Source organism: Vigna unguiculata, chromosome 3 (assembly GCF_037176805.1).
Source record: "Vigna unguiculata cultivar grain cowpea cultivar isolate G323 ecotype 2 chromosome 3, ASM3717680v1, whole genome shotgun sequence".
In the NCBI taxonomy this organism is placed as follows: domain Eukaryota; kingdom Viridiplantae; phylum Streptophyta; class Magnoliopsida; order Fabales; family Fabaceae; genus Vigna; species Vigna unguiculata.
In genome coordinates, this window is record NC_140794.1 from 58,000,983 (window position 1) to 58,016,017 (window position 15,035).

At 31.4% G+C, this 15,035-nt stretch overlaps 2 protein-coding genes across 2 annotated transcripts; one reads left to right on the forward strand and one right to left on the reverse strand.

Moving 5' to 3' along the window:
* On the forward strand, nt 1-1,940 carry LOC114178089 (transcription factor MYB1R1-like). Its single transcript, XM_028063791.2, has 3 exons — nt 1-397; nt 518-726; nt 1,177-1,940. Exons 1-3 carry the CDS (start codon nt 139-141, stop codon nt 1,609-1,611), a joined length of 903 nt encoding a protein of 300 aa, XP_027919592.1. The 5' UTR covers nt 1-138; the 3' UTR covers nt 1,612-1,940.
* A 9,889-nt stretch (nt 1,941-11,829) lies between these two features.
* Nucleotides 11,830-15,035, reverse strand: LOC114177833 (serine/threonine-protein kinase AtPK1/AtPK6-like). Its single transcript, XM_028063407.2, has 6 exons — nt 14,380-15,035; nt 14,190-14,272; nt 13,973-14,093; nt 13,565-13,738; nt 12,938-13,045; nt 11,830-12,422 (listed from the first exon to the last, which is right to left on the reverse strand). The coding sequence occupies exons 1-6, from the start codon at nt 14,878-14,880 to the stop codon at nt 12,129-12,131; spliced, it is 1,281 nt and encodes a 426-aa protein (XP_027919208.1). The 5' UTR covers nt 14,881-15,035; the 3' UTR covers nt 11,830-12,128.

A 15,035-nucleotide genomic window follows, 5' to 3' on the forward strand; every position in this document is an offset into this window, starting at 1 on the left:
CTTCTCACCTTCGATCCCAACTTCTCTCTCCTTCATATCCTTCCTCTCCTCTCTTCCTTTTAGCGACTCACAGACTCCCGTTGTACGGACCCGATTCTATCTGACTCACACTAACCATAATCACCTTCCGATCCGATCATGTCTCGGGCCTGTGCCGCTACAGACTCCGTCGCCTCCGGCGAGATCATGCTGTTCGGGGTTCGAGTCGTCGTCGATTCCATGAGGAAGAGCGTCAGTATGAACAACCTCTCACAGTACGAGCATCCACATGATTCTAACAACAGCAGCAACAGTAACAATAACAAAAAGGATGTTCTCGCAGCTGCTGATTATGCCTCAGCCGATGACGCTGTTCCTCATAACACCGGCCGTCAGCGCGAGCGCGAGCGGAAGCGAGGTTCGATCTGTTTATTTGATCGATTGTGTCATTTTTTCAATTTTAATATAATTTCTCTAGTTTGTTTGATCGCATAACCGGTGATTCGGATGGATTAATTGAGATTGTGTTGATGAGTAGGAGTTCCGTGGACGGAGGAAGAACACAAACTGTTTTTGGTTGGATTGCAGAAGGTAGGGAAAGGTGATTGGAGAGGAATCTCCAAAAACTACGTGAAAACGCGAACTCCGACACAGGTTGCGAGCCATGCTCAGAAGTACTTCCTCCGAAGAAGCAACCTGAATCGCCGTCGCCGTAGATCTAGCCTATTTGACATCACCACCGACACGGTAATAATTTCGTCACCGCATTTCTTAAAATAATTGCTTCAAATTAATTTCTTAATCAGTCTCCCTACATAAAAAAATACTGAGATGCTTTTGGTGTTATTCATGTTCAATTAGTTATACTCCTAATCAACAGAGCATTATGATCTTACAAAATGACATATTTTCTCAGGTATTTCTTAAAGTTCTAGGCAATAGTGTGTGTTGAATATTATTACTCCTTCCATTTTAGGGATTTGAGAGAGAAGCAAAGAAGCTGCCGCGATCTTGTGTATCTTGTTATGAAATTCCTTTGGTTGTGGAAATGAATGTTTGCATGAGTGGTTATAAAAATGGATTTAGGGATTTTGTCTCCTGTGTAATAGTTGATCTGACTGGAGCTAAAACCTTTTCAAACCTGGATTGGAATTTGGAGTGACAAAATATTCATGATTTTATCAATTTTTGTGCCAGGTCTCTGCAATTCCAATGGAGGAAGAACAGGTCCAGAATCAAGACACCCTGTCTCATTCGCAACCTGTGTGCCCAGCAGTTCCTGAAACTAACAAAAGTGGATTTCCTATGATGCCAGTTTATCAATTTGGGGTTGGTTCTGGGGTGATTGCAGTCCAAGGTGGAAAACCATTAGAAGAGCTCACACTAGGACAAGGAAACATAGAACACAATGTGCCGATCAATCTGGTCCATTCAATTCCTGTTGTCGCAGATCCTAAAGCCTCCACAGTGTCTGATATCATCACCCCAAGTTCTAGCTCTGCTGTTGACCCACCCACACTGTCCTTGGGGCTATCCTTCTCTTCTGACCAAAGGCAAACATCATCAAGACATTCTGGTTTACATGCCATGCCATGTTTCAGCAATGGAGATAGCATCATTAGTGTTGCTTAAGGAAGACGACTGTGATTGTGTCAAGGTCCTTGTCTAGAGTATCTTGGATTCACAGGTTAATCTGATATGTTCATCTCTGGTCTCCTGTCCTTTTGGTAGGTGAAAAAGTGAGAGATGTTGAAGGAAAGGGCGATGGATTTGAGAAGGCAAGTTTTAAGTGACTGAATTTGATCCTTCTGTTCCTTGTACAGACCCGGGAAAGGTCCTGTCCTGTTTCTTCTTCTTGTTTGCTTATGTTAATTAATGTATGACTTTAGATTCTGGTTTATTTGGTCATTTATGTTTGTAGTTGAAGTAACTGGAAATAACAAAATCCTCTCTGTTCTTTACTGATAATGCATTAATAGTTAGATATGGACCGCACAGACGAGTGGTTTATGGCTCTTTTGGGGATAATATTATCAAGTTGGGTCTGAACTTTGAAGGTTGGTAGCGTGTGTCATTCCTGTTAGGTGTTATAGCAGTTTGGGCACGTTTTTCTTATCACCAATTTGCGTACTTACGCCTACTTCCGTTATGCCTCATCCTTTTTGTCCAAACTACTCACTTCTCTATTTAGAAAATAATAATGCTGTATTCAAATTTAATTATAAATTATAAAAAGTTAGAAGTAAAGTTTTTTATAAATAAAAGATTTTCATAATTTTTTTTATCTAAGCTTTTGTCAATATTTTATTTTAAATAAAATAAAATACTAAGTATCGTTTTATTAACATAGGAAAAATAGGTTCCATTTCATTAACAATATGAAGGAAGTTGGTGTTTTTTTATATTGTTTTAAGAATTTGATAAAGATAAATTTCTAGTTTAAAACTATAAAGATAGTGATTTAACTTAAGTATAATTTTTCCTTTTTATAAATTAAATTAAAAAAAACCAGCCACTAAGTATTTTTGTGTTTATTTGTTTTGTCCGAAAACTGCATATCCTCCTTCGCAACCCCACCAATCCCCCTACCATATGAAAGAAGTTGGTGTTTTTTTTATTTTTTTTAAGAATTTGATAAAGATAACTTTCTATTTTAAAACGATGAAGATAGTGATATTTAACTTAAGTATAATTTTTCCTTTTTATAAATAAAATAAAAAAATACCAGCCACTAAGTATCTTTGTATTTATTTGTTTTGTCCGAAAACCGCATATCCTCCTTCGCAACCCCACCAATCCCCCCCACCCACACCGCTATATATCTCAATATAATTGCTAAGGCGAATTTAAGTTTTTTTTTTTTTTTTTAAAGAAGATTGTGTAAATTTAATATACATATTTGCAATTATTAAAGTTAAAAAATTCAAATGACTTGATTTTATCTTTTAAACAATTTTTCGAATACTTGACCCTATTTTAGTAGATATAATTTTAGCTTCTGACTAGCGGCCAAGTTTATATTTTAATATTAGTTTAAATATACATTTGATCCTTATTTTTGTTGTATTTGTTCAATTTGGTTCTTGTAGCTGATTAAGTGTATCTGTAATGTTTTTTATGATTTTCATAAGAAAAAATAATATTGGTTGTGAAATATTGGTACATCAAAATTAACAGTTCTATTTTTTCTTTTTTTTTGTGTTCGATTAAGTACTTATTTTTGTCAAATTTGGATCAATTTGATCCTTTTTACTACGGTGTTTAAATAGTTAATGCTTTTTGAACATTACATACCATATGTTAGCGTTTTCTTAACTTTTTAAATTTTTTTATTCTTTTAATTTTTATTTTTATTTTTAAAATTTTTTAATCTCAAAAATTTATCCACGTGTCAAGTTATAATTGTATCACGTGTCAATATTAGTGCCACATGTCAGTTTGTGATTGTATTATTTTTTGTTTAATTTAGTCCTGATATTCATTATTTGTTCAATTTAATCACTATATTCGTTATTTTTGTTCAATCTAGTCTCATTTTTTGTTAAATTAGAGCAATTTTTTCCTTTCCAAATTGAGACAAAATTTATTTTTTTATAAATATCATATTTATTTTTAAAATTGACACTATTATTAATTATTTTTGAAAGTCAATTATAAATTATTATATTTAATAATTAATTAAATATAATTCTTAGATCAATTGTTAAATAGAATATAATTATTTAAAATATTATTAAAATATAATTATTAAATATTTTAAAAATATATATTAACATTTGTAAAAATGACATTTAAATCTAAAATAATATAAAATATTTAATATTTTTGTTTCATTTTAAATATTAAAATCCAAAATGTTTTATATTTAAATGTTAATTTTATAAATACTAATTTACTTTTCTAAAATATTTCTAATATTTTTAAATATCAATTTTAAAGGTATCAATATTTTTAGAATATAAATATTAAAAGAAAACATTATATAAAAGATTTTAAATTTGGTGTCAATTTGAAAGGGATAAAAATGATTAATTTTAACCAAAATTTAGATGAAATTAAAAAATAACAAATATAGACACTAAATTGAACAAAAATAACAACTATAAAAACTAAATTGAACAAAAAAAATAACACAATCACAAATCGACACATGACACAATTATGATTTAACATGTGAACAAATTTTTAAAAATTAAAAATAAAAATTTTTAAAAATTTTAAAAATCAAGAGTTGACATGTACGTTTTAAAAAAAGTTAATTACTTAAAATCGTACGTAAAAAGATCAAATTAACCAAAATTTAACAAAAATAAGAACTTAATTAAATACAAAACAAAAAAATAAAGATGAAAACTAAATTGGAGAAAAATAAAAACCAAATAATGTATTTAAACCTTTAATATTACATTTCTTACTTACCGTAAAATGTTTTGGAAGTTAACCTAGACCTTGTGGACAAGGACTTCTCTTATGCTGGCAATTTTTTATTTTTTATATTGGATTAAGATCCCATAAAAATAGTTATTATGTTGTCAATACTTCAATGTAGTTAATAAAATCAGCAATTTTTAAATGCCCATATTTATAATAAAAAAAAAGATAAAATCACCAGTTCCGTAATAACTATATCAAAAAAACTATTTAGAGTATTTTCTGATCTATTAATAGCGTAAATTTTATACAGACATCGTACAAAAGTAAAACTGTTGGTAATAAAACTTTTAATAGATGAAGTTGATTTTAACCTTTATTGAATAAAAAATATGTTTGAAGTTTTATTTAGTGAGCAACACTGTTTTTAGTGAGGTAGTATATGAATTTTAGTGGAGATGGTAGAATTTGTGTCCGTTAGTGGTGGCTTAGCGCATTCGTCTTAAAAACCAAAGGTTCTAAAATTCTAGTACATTGCATAGCATAGCATAGATAGACAAATGATAACCACGTTTCTAGAACAAAATCCTTTAAAATTTTGATTATAGATTTAATAGTTTAGTTTTTTTTTTTCTATTATTGTTTCATTATTTTAACCTAAGATTAGGATGAGATATTTGCGTGAAGAGTGTGAAGCACTCGTATCCTAACCAGTCATTTTATGTCCATTCCCATTCCCACTCATAATTTAATTTCTAGTTTACTCCATTAAGTAGTGCCTCCTCCTCTCACCAAAATTTTGTTTATTAACAATAAAATAATTTACTATAAGTGCTATTTTGACGTGTTTGGCAGGGGAACCAAGGATTATGTTGATTTTAAGTACAAAAGTTAATCTAATTCGACTAATTTAACGCTGAAATTCACTGTAAATTTATAAATATTATTTAAAATGGTGTTGTAGAAGCTTTTCTATTTTCTAAAACACGTTTCTCTTTAATTACAAGCTTGAGAGTTAATAAAATCAAACCAACCAATTTTTTTTAATTTAAATTGAAATTACTTTTTTAATATTTATTTTGGTTTTTATATTTATTTTTTATTTAATTGAGTTCATCTGATTTTTCAAATATAAATATTTTCTAGAGAAAATACATTAAAATTACAACTACAAATGATAAAATATTGAAATAGAAGGATTTTCTTTTATCATTTTGATATGCTCATATTTTGTTGCGAGGGAGTGTAATATTTTGAATAATGATGACAACAAGTTGGGTTGGACACGTATAATGTTTACCGCAATCTAGTCTACTACGAAAAAATTTACATAATACCCGTTTAAAGCGATTAACCCGTGGGATATCCACAAATATTTAAAAAATATTTTTTAAATTAAATTTAACTAAAATTACAAAAAATATAAAATAATATATAAATTAAATTTAAATTTCATTTAATCAAATATAAATTAAATTTTATTTAACAAATTTTAATTTTAATTTTAATTTTTTCGGATAACAAATACATATCTAAGAGTACAAATAATATGATACTTGCACCCAACTTTTTTATAAACATGTTTTAAAATATTCGCTAACTATTATATGCGGATAATAAATATTCACGGTACCAATAATCCATTGTGAAATTTATTCATCAATACAAACAAACATAAATATTTTTATCATCTTTAATTTTAAATATGGTATGATTATTCAACTTACCTATTTAGTATGATTTATATTTTAAATTTTGTATTTGATAATTTAATTTATTAGACTAGTCGGATTCGACTTGCGGTTTAATTCAAACGAAATATTTAAGTTAAAAATTTATATTACTTGTTTTAAAAAAATCTATTTTGACTATTCATGTGTAATTTTGATAATTATTTTTGTGATAAACCAAAATTTTGTACAATTTACTCTAAAATTTTAATAAATAATATTATATTTGAAGTCAATTTTAAAAGTTAAAATATTTACATGAATTTATAAATATGGGTTAAATATGTTTTTATCCTTTAATTTTCAGTGAATTTTGGAATTAGTTTATTTAAAAATTTTAAACCAATTTAGTCATTTATATCTTGAAATATGTGGATTTAGTCATTTTAATCAAATTTTATTAAATTTATTTAACATTTCATTCGCGTTTTACAATAATATTTGATTTAACATTAAAACAAAAATGCGTCAAACAATATGAACAACTCAAATACAATCTTGAAATGCATATGAAACATCAAATAAATATAACAAAATTTGATTAAAATGACTAAATTCACGTATTCTGAAAGACGGAGAACTAAATTGATCCAAAATTTTAAAATGGACTAATTCCAAAATTTACTAAAAATTAAATGACAAAAACATATTTAACCTTATAAATATTAAAACTTTACTCAGACCAAATCAGATATCTGCAAATTTGTAATCTAGCATCCAAATCCAACTATTATTTATCTCATTTACCAATCCTATGTACCAAATTTTACTCGTTGAAGCTATCCAAATCAACAATGAGTCCAAATTCACATTAAATATATGGTAGTTTGTTCCATAAGTTTTATTTTGTGAACCCTGTTTAAGAGTGAGCCTTTGTTACTTTGAAGGGCATTGTAATAATTGTAATGGGTAGCTAGACAACAATACTTTCTGTGTTTGACCATCAAATTTAGTACATGATTGTATTATCTCGAAGGACAGTGTCCGATATTATCGGGTGAAATTATGTATAACAAACCAACAAAAATAAAAGAAATTATGGAATAAGGACGAATCTTTTTCCTTCTTCTGGGACCCACCAAAAGATTATGTTCTATTCCTGTTTCTCTTGGCCGGCGCAGTTTTCTGGTTCAAACAATTTCATTTCAAACACAATTATATTAATTTTTTAATGTTATTTATATGTTTTTAAAATATACTGATTTTTTTCTAAGTTTTTATTATTATAAAATATCAAAATGAACTTGACTTGAAGACTAGAGGCACACCGGAAAAATTAAAAGTAGAAAGTCTAAATTCTTACTTTTTGTTTAGTTCATATTTATTCTTTAAAAATATACTTCAATTAATTAAGGATTAACTTTGTTGACTTTTTCTTATTCCTAGTATTAGTTTTCAACTAAAAAATACAAAAGATTATTCAAATGTAATTAATAAAATTAAATGCTATTAATTGACCTTTTTTATCTACTTAAAAATTGGTCAGTCCTACAAAAAGTAGCTATGTGCAATTTGGTTGGGTTTATATGAAAAATGAGGCCCAAAATACGAAATGGCCCACTCTGCACATTTGCTCTTACTTAGAATTATGTTTCGGGGAGTACTAGGCTTTTATTAAGCATCTATATCAAAGCTCACTCTGAAAATAGATATTTACAAGAGAAACTTATTAAATGCTATAGATAGTGGTATTTTGTTTAGTAGAATTTATTAAATTCGGAGCTATTCTTACACATTTTAAGTATATTCAATTATGTTCCAAGCAATAATTTTATAAAATTATAGTTTTAATCCCGTGTAAAATGTTCTTCACTATTCTATTATATTGTATTCCTGATTATACCGTGGATAACAGTGAACACAGAGAATTTAAAATGATTTATAATTATGTTATTTAGATAAGAAACGTTAAAATAAAATAAATTTCTGAAATCTCATGAAAGAAAATTTGATTATTTAATTAGAGAATATCACAAGTTATCTAATAGATAAAAATTTGAAAATTTTCATATTCTTAAGTTTATATATTTTCTTAATTTAATTTTAGTTTCAGCATCATCAACTTTATTAACTAGAATTTTTTATAGGCAAATATCAACAAGAGTTTTCTTATTGATGTTATTAAAAGTTATTTTTTATTTATATTAATTTTTTTATTTTTTTATACTACCCGTTTGATATTAGTCTATTTACCAATTTCCAACTGCATTTTTAGATTAACGTTTGGACTGTTTATTGTGTTTAACATGTTCTATCAAATTAAATTTGAAAGATCAAAATATATTTGAAAACACTTTTAATCCCCTAAATTATACAAACATTTTTAATCGTAACTTAAATTAGTGGTCTAGTTTTTCATAAGTCAAGGGTTATTAACTATTTAATGAGGTGTTTATGATTAGTTGAAAAACGAGAATTGTCTTGCAGAGGTGAACGGAATTACACTTTTGAGCACATTATAGTGTCTGAGTGGCCCAGAAATGGGTGTGAAGAGTAGAAAAAATTGCTTACTTATTCCCACCAATTCTCTCCAAACAACAAAGGTGTAGATTAGATTTGCTTTGCTTATTTATTGAACAAAAAGAAGGCACGATTAACACGAATTATGAAAGAAGAAAATGAAGCCTGAAGTGATTAGATAGAAGAAGCAAACGACCAGAGCACATAGTTGAAGAGGAATTGACATGATCATCATAATCATCATATGCTGATGTAATGTTTTGTTCACACTGCTGGTCCAACATTCTTGAACATTTGGTTCACTTCGATTCCCAATTAGCTACAGCCATTCCCTTCAAAGGCATAAGTTCCTTCTGTACAAATGTTTGTCCCTACCATCAATACACAATTTTAATTCAAGACTTAACTTGTACATGCTATTTGCTGGTCTATACTGTCATGAAACTATTTGTATATTTTTCTCTTATAATATCGATAAATGTTAATTATTAGTATTTTATTAATGGAGAAGTTAAATCCACAATTTCTCCTGATCAATTTTATACATTTCAAGTGTTAATAGGGGAGTTGAACTCAAAAACTCTCTTATCCTCCTTTCTAACTTTTAACACCAATTCACTTGTTGGGAATAGTCTAAGTATGAGTCAAAGTTCTATATTGGATAGAATAAACAAAATTAAACACTATATAAGAATAAAGGTCCATAACACCATTATTTTAAGATTTTAATATAAAAGTGGTGTCAAATATCTTATATGTGTAAGACCAATTTCATATATAATCACAATTTACCAAAACATATGAAATATATACATAAACCCAACACCACCTTATAACTCCTTTTTGTAACTATAGTATTGATACCAAAATTAAAGTACACACAATGTGAGTAATAATATGGTTTATTTCAGACATCCTTAAAATTCAAATCTTTAATACTTGGTCAAGAAATGTAAGATGGTGCTACTTGTATCAACCAATGTTTCTCAAAAATATATTTGTATAGTTTTAACATGAGACAATTGTTTGTGTAGAATTTGAGGGCACATGGATGGCTTAATACGCAAGAGAAGTAAAATTATTTTTATAACATAATGAGAATGCCAAAAGAACAAGAAAAGATGCTGAAAGCTACTGGGTAAAAAGCATATTGGTTGGCTGGTGAAGTATAAGACACATAAAGTGGACATCTCTTTGCTGCTATTTGGGTTATGCTCACCCAGTTTTACTCATAAATACTGCATATGTTAACTTTTAAAGATTATTGAAATAAGTTAAATAGAATTTGTTTTAGCAAGTTCAAAATAAGAACTCAGTTAAGATAAAGAATTTATCAAGGTATTTTTATAAGCACAAATAAGGTCATTAAAAGATATTCCATCTCAGGCTTTCTGTTTCTCTCTCTCTATATATATACACACACATTTGGAGCTTAAAATTGGAATTAATAAAAAATTAGAAGCTAAAATGTTGGGGTACCTTCCATCATCAGGATGTTTAGCAATCATATTCTTGAGCCACTTGTTCACGATTTCGTGTACTTTATTTTTTATCCTCACATATATCTTGAACCACCACTATGACTGCAACACTCAAATACTTGGAATTATTAGTATCTTTTGCCCTGAAGAGAGATTTACTAAACACATTATTTGGATCCAAAATATCAACTTAAAACCAAATGAAATCATTAATAACATAATTCATGCAAACTCGTGTGTTCAGAACATCATCTATATAAACTAGTCTACATGTAATACTTGTCCATCCAGCAAAGAATATTAAATAAAGCATCAAGGAAAAAGTTGAATCGGGTTTCATCAGAAACAAAACAACTACTTCTGTTGTAGCTAGAAACCCCAACAACTAAGTTTATTACATCATGTTAATTTGAACCAAAAGGGATGAATATCTAAGTAGTATATGATACATGGAGCACACAAAAAGCTGTGAAGGCAATATTATACACCACGCCCAAGCTTGTTGCGTATCTTACTGATATAGTCAGAAGCCAATCCATCAACACACTGTTCTTTATTTGGGTTAACATCAGTGGGGACTCTTTCTTGATAAATCAAATGTTCTGTTGATCCGTTGCTCCCACATGACTTGATCACGTAAGTGGGGTTTGCACGGCTCTGTGGCTGTTGCGATCTTCTTGTTGTAGGAAATTGATCAGGAACCGGTGCTTCCTCATCAGAGTCCATATCAGACTCTGGACCACTCTTTTTACTCGTGCCACCAAGACTCTTCTGTGCAATAGAGAAAGAAGACAGCTTAATGATATTTACTACCACCTTCATCGACTTCTCACAAAGAGACTTCTCATTCTTGGATTTGATTCTATCCATGATTTTTTGGCTTAACCAGAACTTGGTGTTTCAAGAGATGGTGGTTATTGCAACATTTTTAAGCAAGGTCTATTTATAAGCATAGGGTGTAGATGGGGGTGGGTGAATTGGTCTTTTTGGGTTCTTTCTCCTAATCTCAGTTTCTTTAGTGGGTGGATCCCTTGCTCATTCAGTTATATGAAGGTTCTTCTGCAAAGAGTAGAGCCCACGTAATATAGATGGAATCTTGTTGCTTTTGTTGTCTTGTATGTCGAATGAAAACATGTAGTAAGGACACATAACATTAATAATTGGTTTGATCCATTTGTTGAAACCATTAAGATTCTAGGCTTTATAAAACTATAAACGGGGAAAAAAGTAGATTTTAGTGACTGGTGCGTATGGCCAGAGATTGGGGAGATGTGGCGAAGAATTTACACTGATCTTATATCATTCACGTAGTTCACATGTTACGGAGGCTTGATATTTAATTATGTTTGGGTTACGCAAAGTCTTAAAAGTCGTGAAGGTATAAGATTCTTTCATACTGCTAATCTCTTATTTGTGTTTTTCAGAATGTTACTGTTTCTTAATGGTTGTCTTTACATTTTAAATAACGATTATCATATCTTAGCTCTCACCTTACAAATGACGCTTGGAATCGTCTCATCCAGTGTATCTAACTCTACTACTCCAGCATGCAGTGATGGAAACGCCCAAAGATTTGACCTTGATAGATTAGACAAAAGTTTTTATTATTCCTAACCAAAATAAAAAACGTGCGCGTTTGAAGGGGAAGGAAATGGAACCAAAGACATTGGTGGCAACAAGTATCAAACTTTCTAGATCTTATAAGCAGAACAGTTGATAGCTACGTGTTCAATAGCTCGTTGTGACATATGCATAAGAATGAGCAATGATGAAATGCATCAACCTTAAAGTTGTGTTGCTGCAAAAGATAAGACAATACAATTTCATACATGCAAATTCTTCTGATGAATAAGTCAAATATGTTATACACCCTCACCCTCTTTAGGGACCTGGCTGTACAAATATGTTAATGTTAATGTTGACCTTAATTTAAAACAAGAACTAAACCAAGCTGCACAAACATAACGGGTCATATCAGAGCCCCTAAACATTCTGTACTCTCTGCAATGGGCCATTACAAATGGGTTACATGGTGAGAGAAGACTTTGGTTACATGTCTTATTGAGGTCTTATTTTGAAACATTGATCCATGTACAGATTTCCTTGTTCATTGTAGTGAACGAGAAGAAAGCCAAGGGTTGGGTGCCACATAAGTATAGCCCTGGAAATGGTCACCTGCTGTAGGTGTGGTTGCTGGTGAGTCATTAGGGGGCATTGCTGTCCAACATTTGTCAAAATTAGCTGTACAATCTTTCCCAGACACATCTGGTTTAAACTTTGGTTCCACTTCTCTTGCCTCCAATTTTTTCCAATTGATTGACCTAAACCATTTATGACTTTTGATCTGCTCATCTCCATTTGGCCCGTGTCCTAACCTTGTTGTTGGATCCTTTTGCAGCAACTGTAACAAGTAAACAGAATGAACGGATTTTGGAACTGGATCCCTCTATCTCTTTCCATACAAAGTTTAATCTTTTAATCTCAAAACACAATATTTTGAAACATCACGTCCCAGAGTAAGAACTTTTCTTGTATCCCTGCGTTCTCCTATTATCTCTCTAAGCTATCCTTTGAATATTCATGCTTAGTAGCAAAATAGCATGTACATAAATGTGGTCGTCAAAGTTTTTATTTCTCCAGAAATTGCCATTAGGTAAGGAAAATTTATAAAAAATACGTTAGGTAAGGATCACTTTTGGAAGTAGAACCTCCTGACATTTGATTTCACACACACAAAAATAGGAAATAGGCATGAGAAAAGGAAACCAGCGAAATATTAATGCAGTGGGTTCAGAAATCTACAACATAAACATTTTACGTTCAGGTAACAGGCATATTATACTTGTAGGTGCACTGTGAAAGAAGACGATAGAGAAACAAAATGGAAGAAAACCATATATACTGTCGTCTACTTACTCCTTTGAGTAATGAGTGAGCTTCACTGGTAAGGAATGGTGGAAGTTTAACTTTCTCTTTAATAATTTTCTCCTGAAGTTTCTTTCTGTTAGTGTGTGTGAACGGTGCCTGCCAAATCGAATCATAAACCATGACAAGTTAATGCTTCCCCTTGTGTTCTTACATGGAAAATAAATGAAATAGAAAAGGTTCCTATCATAAACAGCAAATAAACAATTTCATTCAGACATCAATTTTGAAAAAAAAAAAAAAATGTACACTAAGCCTAATCCAAGACATACACATCTTGATTAATAACGTTCTCTATTCAAGGCCAAATACTTCATGAATTGTAATTTCTAACCGTGCAAATTGCTATGGTCCACATATAATTCCAAGTATTCAACTTTAGGTACCTTCACCCACAACCTACTCATAGATACATACAAGAAAATACCCCCAACATGCTCTTTATTACTGATTAAAATTCACTGAAACCAACAAAGTCTTGATACCCACAAACTTTTGTGATCTAAATGAGATATGAGACCCACAAAAAATTGTAATTTCAAGTAAATTTTAGGTTTTAAGATAATGATAAGTGTTAGAAAATGTGTTGTTAGCATTTTTGGTGCAGATGGGCATTACCTTCCCTGTTAGCATTTCATACAACAGGATACCAACACTCCACCAATCCGCATCCTTGTTATGGCCTTTAGCCTGAAGAATTTCAGGAGCCATATATTCCACGGTCCCACAAAGAGAGTTGGATCTTCCCAATTCATCAATCTCTTTTGACATTCCAAAATCAGTGAGCATGACCTACACACGGGCAGAGCAAAAACAGCAAAGAAGAACTATACAACTCAGCCATCTAAGATATTGTACAGTGAACTTAGCAAACTTAATACATCAGAATAAGGAGCACAACCCCACAAGGTGAGACAGAAAACAGAAAACAGAAAACAATAGACTATCAAAAGTCAAAGTAGAAAAAGCAAAGTTGATGCAAGAAAACAAGGCATAGGAGGTGAGTAGCATTGGCATTATTATTACATGCCCATGAGAGTCCATTAGAATGTTTTCAGGCTTAAGATCCCGATGCACGATGCCTTTGCTGTGAAGATGTGAAACTGCAGACACTATCTCAGCAGTGTAAAGCCTTGCCTGATCCTCACTACTCACCACATACACCAAAACAAACGGATAATTAAAATTCAATGAACTTCCAAAAGTGTATTGCAACACATAAGATGAAGAAGAAGAAAAAAACCTGAAGATACCCTGGCGATACAGATGAAAGAAGAGATGCCCTCCGTTTACAAAATCCAACACCAAATATAACTTAGATTTGGTCTGCACATAACACATGCTGAGTAAATGATTGTGTGAATGAATTGAAGTGAAATAGGAAGTGAGAGAGTGAGAGAGAGAGAGAGAGAGAGAGAGAGAGAGAGAGAGACCTGAAAAGAGTAACGTAGCTGAACAATGAAAGGGTGAAGGACTTTAGTGAGAATATCCCTCTCCGCTTTCATGTAATCAACGTGGTTTTTCTTTATGATGATGTCCTTTCTCATGACCTTCATGGCGAAGACCCCATCGCCATCAGCATCAGCATCACCATCGAAGCCATTTCCTTTTTTTCTGACGAGAAAGACCTTGCCAAAGGCACCCTGCCCTACAACACGAAGAATATGAAAATCGGAAGGTCCAATCTTAACAGGGTCAGAAGAAAGAGGTTCCTTTTCTTCGTCTTCGTCTTCGTCGTCGTCGTCGTCGACCTCTTGGAGGAAGAAGAGAGGGGTTGAGGAGGGATCGATGCGGGGGGAGGGACCCACAAAGGAGTGGGACCTACTGTGAATGACGTGTGGGCTTGTGATGGATGGGGATGGGGAGGGAGAAGATGAAGAAGAAGGGATGATGAGTTTGGCGAGGTTGGTCTTCTTCTCATTTGTTGACACCATTTTTTGTTGGAGGGAGAGAAAGAGAAGAGATTACATTGCACTTTGCATTCACTGAATCCAATTGGTGAATGTGAATGAGATTGATTCGATTAGTCCAGCTAAAGTGGAACTAGGAACAGGGACTTCAGAGGATGGGTCCACGCGCTGTTCATGCT

Coding starts and splice junctions, on each gene's coding strand:
- LOC114178089 (XM_028063791.2), top strand. CDS start 139: ATGTCTCGGGCCTGTGCCGCTACAGACTCCGTCGCCTCCGGCGAGATC. Junction 398..517: donor CGAGCGCGAGCGGAAGCGAG/GTTCGATCTGTT, acceptor GTTGATGAGTAG/GAGTTCCGTGGACGGAGGAA. Junction 727..1,176: donor TTGACATCACCACCGACACG/GTAATAATTTCG, acceptor TTTTTGTGCCAG/GTCTCTGCAATTCCAATGGA.
- LOC114177833 (XM_028063407.2), bottom strand. CDS start 14,880: ATGGTGTCAACAAATGAGAAGAAGACCAACCTCGCCAAACTCATCATC. Junction 14,094..14,189: donor TATCGCCAGGGTATCTTCAG/GTTTTTTTCTTC, acceptor TGTGGTGAGTAG/TGAGGATCAGGCAAGGCTTT. Junction 12,423..12,937: donor CTCACTCATTACTCAAAGGA/GTAAGTAGACGA, acceptor TACTTGTTACAG/TTGCTGCAAAAGGATCCAAC.